Raw genomic sequence first — 9,065 nt, forward strand, 5'->3', positions numbered from 1 at the left:
AAAAAAAAAAAAAAAAAAAAAACACGAAATAATATATCTTAATGAAATTGATCATCTAAAGATTCATTCATTCAGTATATTAACAAGATTCACCTTACTAAATCATAAGAACGAATTAAGCGTGTTTTATTTGAAACAATTTTATATTAGATGATGACTTTCTTAAAATCGATAATGCATGTGAGTATAGACAAAACATCTTTGATCCAAATATTGTACGCCTCAACAAAAAACCAAATCCCAAAGAATTTCAAGACGCGATTTCCAATACACAAGTATATATATATATAAAATATGATATTAATAAAATAAAATCATAATTTAAAAATGGTATATTAATGGGCCCCACTCAAAGCTTAAACCAAGATATTTGAACCACAATTATTAATAATAAAATAAACAATTCTATAATGTAATATGTACAAATTTATATCTATGGTGGAAAGTACAAAATTGTCCTGTCTTTTGTGATTGGGACCATGCTTACCCTTCTCTAATCCAAATCTAATGTAATCTACCCCTCTATTATTTTGCCTTCCTAACCATACCCTAATAAAATGTGTTAATTTTATTTATCAATTTAAACGTTATGCAAACTGACTTATAATCTCATCGACCCTACTAGTCCAACTAACGGTAGTTGATGTAAAGTCAAGGTAAATGTCTAAACTCGAGCGTAAAAACATTATTACTAAGGATGATAGTGGGGTGGGTCGAGATGCATTCCCCGTCCACAACCCCGCCACATTCCCCTTTTTTGGGAATCCATGTGTTGAAGATGGGGTTATGAGGAAAATTTTATTTTATTTTTAATTAGGTTTAAATTGGAAAAAAAAACAATAAATATGTTGTTAAAGTTTCTATTATTTATGTAAATAAATAAATATTTATATTTCATATTTTAATTTAAATCATAGTCTACTATATATATATATATATATATATATATATATCATTTTGCTTGACACGTGGCCAGTTTGGTATGAAGATGTACAGCTAGATGGTTCACTCCTTCAGCTCTTTCAGTTCATCCTCCTCTCTTTTTCTTTACCTTCTTCTCTCAAAATCTCTGCAACAAAAATCCCTTTCTTCTTCTCCTTAATAACCCATCGTTTTCTCTCTCCTCTTCCAAAACCCTTTAAATTTCTTGATACTATGCCGTTGATCTGTCCTTCTGCTTCACAAAACAGTAAAAATTTGAGAGGGTTCTTCGCTGACCGGCGGTTTCACTGATTTTCATTTTTGTGATGGGTATATGTACTTCCAAGCCACCGTCGAAGTCCAGTCCGTACGCTTCGAGAGACCCAGATGAGCGGCGGGTTGATCCGTCTCAAACTCCCAAATCGGCTTCCACTCCTTACCGAAAAGATGATCTCGTCGCCGGGAAACAGTCGCCATTCTTTCCATTTTACAGCCCTAGTCCTGCGCACTTTTTTTCGAAGAAGAAGAGTCAAAACTCACCGTTGCCGGGCGGTGGAACTGAGAGTGCTAGCTCTACTCCTGGGAGATTCTTCCGGCGGTCGTTTGCTCCTCCTTCTCCAGCGAAGCATATTAGGGCTGTGCTAGCGCGACGGCTTGGGAAGAAGGCGGGTTCCACGGCGGCGATTCCTGAGGAAGGCGACGAGGAAGGTGAGATCGAGTTGGATAAGAGATTTGGGTTCTCGAAAGAGCTCACGAGTCGATTGGAGATTGGCGAAGAGGTGGGTAGAGGGCATTTTGGATATACTTGTTCTGCCAAGTTCAAGAAGGGAGAGCATAAGGGTCAACAGGTCGCTGTTAAAGTTATTCCTAAAGCTAAGGTTAGTGAAATTTCAATTTTGAATTCCCCACTTTCTTTCAAATTCCTGCAAATTTGGGTGTATAGTTCCTGAAACGAAAGCTAATTCTGAACAAAAATGAGTGGGTTCTACTGATTTTGGTATAAGATCCTGTTTGAATCACAACCCATTTGCTTTAATCCTTGTAGAATTCCAATCTGCAAAGAATATGCAAAGTTTCTCGAGATTTGCCCTGCTCACTCGATCTGTTTGTTAAAATATAGAGTTTGACCTGCTCATTGAAAGATCATATTCACATAGGAAAGAACTTAACGATTCTGATGGATTGACAAATTTAGGCAATTGAATATAACCTTACTTTATCTTGAATACTTCTTCTGCTATTGGAGACGCGTTAAGGGTCGGCTTATATGGCTTTTCTTTCCTTTCGAGTCAACTATGAGAATTATGTGGGCCCAGCAGAGGCCCTGTGTTTAGGTTTTCTACTGTTCTAAGCACAATCAAGGAGATATTATATGTTTCTTTAGAAAACAATTCTGCAATGATTTGCATAAGAAATGATATTAAACTTGCCACTTGATACCAATTTTCTTCCTGGATATTCTTGAAATTGAGCTTTTCACTGTTTGAGATGTGACATTCTCAAGATATTGATAGAGATGAAGTAAAATATTTGAAAATGTTCTTGGCCTCCAGTTGGTTCTTGTCACACTAGTATTCTCAAAATATAATATGGGATTCTTTTTCTTTACCGAGAATCGATTTGATTGAACCGATGAAAGCATTCCTACAAATACTTTCTCAACGAGAACTCGTAATAAAAAAATTCACTTTCCATGGGCCAAATAGTAGTAGTAGTCTCACAGGCTTCATTTATTTTTTTAATTCATTATGCATGTTGTATGTATGCACTATCTTTTTCAACACATGGGTGCGTTCAGTTTGAAAACGTTTGCTGGATATTTGGGTCGAAATTGACTTTTCAAATGATATTATGACTTTGTAAGAAATTCAGACGTGTAACTTTCATCCTTAAGGATCTTAAATTGTACTGGTGAAAGAATTATGTATATTTTATGATTGATTGGTGCCGAGTCTTTCGAGTAACTACTATTGCTCTTTTGGTGTATGCTGGTGTCCTAATAGTCTCGACTCTTCGAGTCACAAATGTATATTAAAGATTGTTTGGTGTTCATGTTCTATAGTTACTGTAATTGTGATTTTGGCATACTCTGATGCCTTACACTAGAGACTTGAGTTGGGTGTGCACTGTGCTTCTTGACTCTTTGGAGTTGTCATTGGCATGTCTTTTGTTCAATGTTTGGGTTTTGTTGTTCATTAGTTGCACTCTTAGTTGGATAATGGATCAGTGACATGTTCGTTTGGGTTATATTGTTGCTTGTGTGATGGCAAGTGGGAAGATCAATTCTCACTATCACATCTTTAGGAACCCAAGTGTTTCTGTAAACATGCCAGCGGTTTAGTTGCAACTACACTTCTTAACCTAGGATCTACTATGAGTGAATGCCCTATACAAAATTGAGTTTGTGCGTGTTTGGCTTTGTTTTATTTCATGATTTCTTTTCTATTGTAACAGCCCAAGCCCACCGCTAGTAGATATTGTCCTCTTTGGACTTTCCCTTTCGGGATTTCCCTCAAGGTTTTTAAAATGCATCTGCTAGGGGGAGGTTGGGTCGTTACACATATTTGGAGAGGAGAACGAAACATTCTTTATAAGGGTGTGGAAACCTCCCCCGAGCAGACGCGTTTTAAAAACCTTAAGGAGAAGCTCGAAAGGGAAAGCCCAAAGAGGACAATATCTCCTAGCGGTGGGCTTGGGCCGTTACACATATTTATGGATGTATGAACCTTGAGTCACGTTCTCTACTAGAGATTGACTATGCTTCATTCTATAAGTTCGTTGGGTTCTTTGATGCTTATATTTTTTTTAATGTTTTGGTGAGGTCATGATTGTAAATCTTAAATGCAGAGCAAAATGGTACTCTTTCTTATTTGAGGATTGATATTTTTATAACTTAGTATTCACCTCAGTGCTTCAATCTTAGCTTCTTGCTTCCAAATTTAGATCACTTTTCTTCTTCTCATAACTTGTAAGTCTTACTTTCTGTAATTGCCAGATGACGACAGCTATTGCAATTGAGGATGTGAGAAGGGAAGTAAAAATATTGCGAGCCTTGACGGGACGCACTAATCTAGTACAGTTTTATGATGCATTTGAAGACCATGATAATGTCTACATTGTAATGGAGTAAGCTTGAAGCACTTTACTCGTATATTACTTGATATGCTTATAGAATTAATATACGCTCCGAAGATCCAACATTTTTTTCTCATAGCTTTCTCGATTGGCCTTGCGTCTTTAGAATCATGCAAAATGTCCTATGATGTTTCGGCTGTATATTTTTATTTTATTAATGTAACATCCTGAACTTATAACGTTTGCAATTACTTCTGTGGACATTCAGGTTGTGCGAGGGAGGAGAGCTTCTAGATAGAATACTTTCAAGGTGGTAATTTTGGTAACAAATATCAACATTTCTTAGGTTTCTTAATCATTTAACTCGCACGATTTGTCTCTAACAGAGATTGTAATTATTTCTTTTAGGGGTGGAAAGTACTCGGAGGAAGACGCAAAAGCGGTTATGGTTCAAATATTGACCGTGGTTGCATTTTGTCATCTTCAGGGTGTTGTGCATCGAGATCTGAAACCCGAGGTTAATCATATTCTCTACTTTTTAAGTACATTTCAATGGTAATGGCACAAGATGTCCTAGGGCACATTACAATTAACCACAACAGCTCTATTGACCTTGAGAGCATTGTTTGAAAAGAAACCAGTCACTTAAGAGCTTGTTCACTGTTATCCCGTATCCCAGCCCCACCGAAACTGCATTGTTTCTCTGATCTGATATCGGTATGTATAAAGCCGACTCTTACGGAACCTGATAATTTGTGACGTGTTTCCTGTTTTGGTTAATTGCCAGTCCATTGGCATAATTCAGTTGCAAGTTATCCTTTATATTTCCTCATCCGTCAAATGAAGTAAAAAAATTAGGTTGCAATCCCTATGCTTGAGTAAAACAAAGTTATGGAAGGGTTATCTTTTTATTTCTTTGCTAGTGATCAATCTTTCTTCATAATGTTAAAAGTAATTTTCTCCTAAAAGAAATATAGAAGTGTAGTTTTCCTATGAGATCCCACATCGGTCGGTTGGAGAGGAAATTTCCTCATAAGGGCGCGAAAACCTCTCCTTAGCAGACATGTTTTAAAACCTTGAGGGAAAGCCTTTGAAGGGAAAGCCCAAAGAGGACAATGTATGCTAGCGGTGGACATGGACTGTTACAAATGGTATTAGAGCCAAACACTGGGTAGTGTGCCAGCGAGGACGTTGGGCCCCCAAGGGGGTGGATTGTGAGATCCCACATCGGTTAGAGAGGGAATTTTCTTATAAGGGTGTGGAAACCTCTCTCTAGTAGATGCGTATTAAAACCCGTGAGGGGAAGCCCTTGAAGGGAAAGCCCAAAGAGGACAATATCTACTAGTGGTGGGCTTGGGCTTGAGCTTGGGCTTGGAGTGTTGCATTTCCCATTCTCGTCTCTGCCTCTCTAGTGTAATCACTGTTATGAAGGTCCCAGCCAACTGGCTTTCATATTTGCTCTAGTCAATTGTAGATAGAAGTTTTATTCATTTATTTTATATCCTAATAGTTTATTTTTCCCAGAACTTCTTGTATACATCTAAAGACGAGAACGCCCAGTTAAAGGCTATTGACTTTGGCTTATCAGATTTTGTCAAACCAGGTTCGTCTTATTTTCCAGCGTTTTGCTGTTGATTTCTCACATACTAGATAGATGGTGGTGTTAATTTTGTTGTCATGGCTTATAGATGAAAGACTTAACGACATTGTTGGAAGTGCATACTACGTGGCACCCGAAGTTCTCCATAGAGCTTACAGTACAGAGGCCGATGTGTGGAGTATAGGCGTGATTGCATACATTCTTCTATGTGGTAGCCGTCCATTTTGGGCCCGTACCGAGTCGGGAATTTTCCGAGCAGTCTTGAAAGCTGATCTAAGTTTCGATGAAGGTCCATGGCCTTCATTATCCTCTGAAGCGAAGGACTTCGTCAAACGCTTGCTAAACAAGGATCCACGCAAACGATTGACTGCTGCTCAAGCATTAAGTATGCTCCTTTCTTCCCTTCTTATGATGTTGACTTACTTAATGTCCTAACTCTCTGCAATGATCCTTTTGCAGGTCATCCTTGGATCCGGAATCACAACGGTGCAAAGGTTCCTATCGATATCTTAATATTCAAGCTCATGAGAATGTATATGCGGTCATCGTCCTTACGTAAGGCTGCTTTACGGGTGCGTACTCACATGTTTATTATAGGAATGGATTGTTTTTCCCCCCTTAGTTTAGAAGCAGAATATTTCCTGTTCTTTTCTGACCAATACAGTTCTAGTTACGTAAATTTTAGCTTATATTGGCTTTGTATTCCCAACTTCTTCTCTTTAGAGCCATTAACTAGTTACCGTTGTGTCACACAGATAACGTAAAAAATGAGGGTGTAACGGCCCAAGTCCACAGCTAGCAGATAGTGTCCTCTTTAGGCTTTTCCTTTCGAGCTTCCCCTGAAGGCTTTAAAACGTTTTGCTAGGGAGAGGTTTTCACATCCTTATAAAGGGTGTTTTGTTCTCCTCCCTAACCAATGTGGGATCTCACAATCCATCCCCTTTTAGGGCCCGGCGCCCTTGCTGGCACTCGTTTCTTTCTCCAACCGATGTGGGACCCCTACCAAATCCACCTCCTTTCGGGCCCAACGTCCTTGTTGGCACACCGCCTTGTGTCTACCCTCTTCGGAGAACAGTCTCACTGGCACATCACTCAGTGTCTTGCTCTGATACCATTTGTAATGTCCCAAGCCCACCGCTAGCAGATATTGTCCTGGGTTTTCTCATTCGGGCTTCCCCTCAAGGCTTTAAAACGCGTATGCTATGGGGAGGTTTCTACATCCTTATAAAGGGTGTTTCATTCTCTTCTCCAACTGATGTGGGATCTCACAGAGGGTGTGGAAGAAGAACTCAGAGAGTGTTGACACAGTCCTATTATTATTAAAGGCAGTTCAATTGATTTCAAGTATTATGAATTTATATATGATCCTATATAACTTTAATGTGTACTCTGCAGGCTGTATCCAAGACATTGACAGTAGACGAACTCACTTATCTAAAGCAACAGTTTGAATTGTTGGAGCCGAACAAAAATGGCTTTATAACTTTGGAGACGATTAAGATGGTTCGCGCTCGCTTTCTCATGCACGTGCATACACACACAAACAAACGAAGTTAATGGTGGAAATCTAACATTATCATCCTTATTTTGGACAGGGTGTCACGAAACACGCAACTGATGCGATGAACGAGTCCCGTATGCTAGATTTTCTTGCGAATGTAATCTTTTGCTGTTTTTCGCTCTGTACAATAAGCTGTATTTATGTATGCTTACAAAGCTCGCACGATTCCTAGTTTCTTCTAATTAGGGATTGTTTCCATGACAGTTAAATACACTTCAATACAGAGGAATGGATTTCGAAGAATTCTGTTCTGCTGCATTGAGCATTCATCAGCTAGAAGCACTCGACCGTTGGGAACAACATGCTCGTTGTGCGTATGAGATTTTTGAGAAGAATGGAAACCGAGCCATTGTCATAGAAGAACTAGCCTCTGTAAGATGAAACGAAACCCTCCACTCGTAATGTTTCCAAAATTCATCATGTCGTTCTTAGTTCGAGCTTTTTACTGAAATGTCGTCCTTCCTGTGTGTGGTAACTGTTAATCTCATGATATACCAAATTGTAGCAAAAGGGTTTTGTTATATCATCTCTCTCAAACATTGCAGGAACTTGGTCTTGGACCGGCCATCCCGCTCCATGTTGTTCTTCAAGATTGGATTAGACACACCGATGGGAAGCTAAGCTTCCTTGGATTTGTGAAGTTGTTGCACGGCGTGTCGAGCCGAACGGTAGCAAAGGTATCGTGAGCCTCTTAGCCCATCTCGAGGTCGTCTCGGTACACACATGAGAGGTATTGGTTGGATCTATCTCAAAGGGTCCTTGAAACACACCAGAAAGTAGCAAGTTTTGGAGCAGATTTATGAAGTTACTTGCTGAGGGCTAATTCTTTTGGAGCTGTTTGGACCATTTCAACAGCTCTATGGACAAATCCCAGGAATGTTGACTTGAAATTCCACTATAAATGAAGATGTAATTTATTATTATTATTATTATTTTACCAGATAGTGTGTTGATAGCATTGCCACTCATGAAGAACTACTAATACATAACTTCCAAACATTAACTTTTTTTTTTTTTTTCATCTAAATTTAATGTATGCTTCATTTTTAACCGACCAAAATTCGCGACTTGAGTGTTTAAAAATATTCAATAAGTAGCCACAGTGTTGAGGTAGGAAAATGTAATTCAAGCTTCATGGTGGAACCTATTTTTTAATAAAATCATTTCACGACCTTGAACTCTACTCTCTAGTAGTTTGGACGAAAATTGATGTGCAATACTCTCTACACATGGCCTACACACGCATGTATAAACTGACTAGGCGGGCGTATCCATACCCCCTAAGCCTATCTTTCATCTAGTACACGCTTACGCTGTCGTAACTATGGAGGGAAAGGAGCCAGAATAATATCCTGGCGAAACATAGATAACACAATCTACGCGTCTATACTCATCATATCGACATACAAGATGCATGAAATCTCATTAGTCTCAAATCATGTCATATATGTATAGTGCAAGTCATACCTTCACTTCTTTTCACGACGTAACGTCCTATGAGACATGTATACATAATGCTTGTTATATCTTTCCTAATTAACATACATGGATTTCTAATGTCCTATAAACAATGAGTTAGTGTATTATACAACAAATCCAAATCCTATTTTTCTCCGATTAAAAAGTAGAGTTCAAGATGTTTTTTCTAACCCCAAGAATAGGGCTATTGACCGAGTATTTTTAAATATTCAAGTAAAGGCAAGACATCCATGACAATGTCACGGTCATAAAACCAAACTAGTTAGTTACATTTCTGTTATTTCATTTCTGATTTTATTTACATTAATGTTAAATGAATTTTCAAAAATTTAAGTCCATATCATCCTATTATAAAATATTTTAAATATATATATATATATATATATATATATATATATATATATATATATATATATATATATATATTTT

General features: G+C 38.1%; 1 protein-coding gene across 1 annotated transcript; it reads left to right on the forward strand.

Moving 5' to 3' along the window:
* Positions 1-1,013: 1,013 nt before the first annotated feature.
* On the forward strand, positions 1,014-8,207 carry LOC111485970 (CDPK-related kinase 5-like). The gene is made up of 11 exons (XM_023132948.1): positions 1,014-1,799; positions 3,917-4,047; positions 4,265-4,306; positions 4,405-4,513; positions 5,521-5,599; positions 5,685-5,981; positions 6,056-6,168; positions 6,992-7,099; positions 7,192-7,254; positions 7,362-7,529; positions 7,703-8,207. The coding sequence occupies exons 1-11, from the start codon at positions 1,248-1,250 to the stop codon at positions 7,841-7,843; spliced, it is 1,803 nt and encodes a 600-aa protein (XP_022988716.1). The 5' UTR covers positions 1,014-1,247; the 3' UTR covers positions 7,844-8,207.
* The last annotated feature ends 858 nt before the right edge of the window (positions 8,208-9,065 follow it).

This window comes from Cucurbita maxima, unplaced genomic scaffold, assembly GCF_002738345.1.
Source record: "Cucurbita maxima cultivar Rimu unplaced genomic scaffold, Cmax_1.0 Cma_Scf00011, whole genome shotgun sequence".
Classification (NCBI taxonomy): domain Eukaryota; kingdom Viridiplantae; phylum Streptophyta; class Magnoliopsida; order Cucurbitales; family Cucurbitaceae; genus Cucurbita; species Cucurbita maxima.

What these genes read in the sequence shown, in the direction of transcription:
- LOC111485970 (XM_023132948.1), top strand. Translation starts at nt 1,248, where the DNA reads ATGGGTATATGTACTTCCAAGCCACCGTCGAAGTCCAGTCCGTACGCT. An exon ending in AAGTTATTCCTAAAGCTAAG is followed by an intron (nt 1,800 to 3,916) that starts GTTAGTGAAATT and finishes TGTAATTGCCAG; the next exon opens with ATGACGACAGCTATTGCAAT. An exon ending in GACTGCTGCTCAAGCATTAA is followed by an intron (nt 5,982 to 6,055) that starts GTATGCTCCTTT and finishes ATCCTTTTGCAG; the next exon opens with GTCATCCTTGGATCCGGAAT.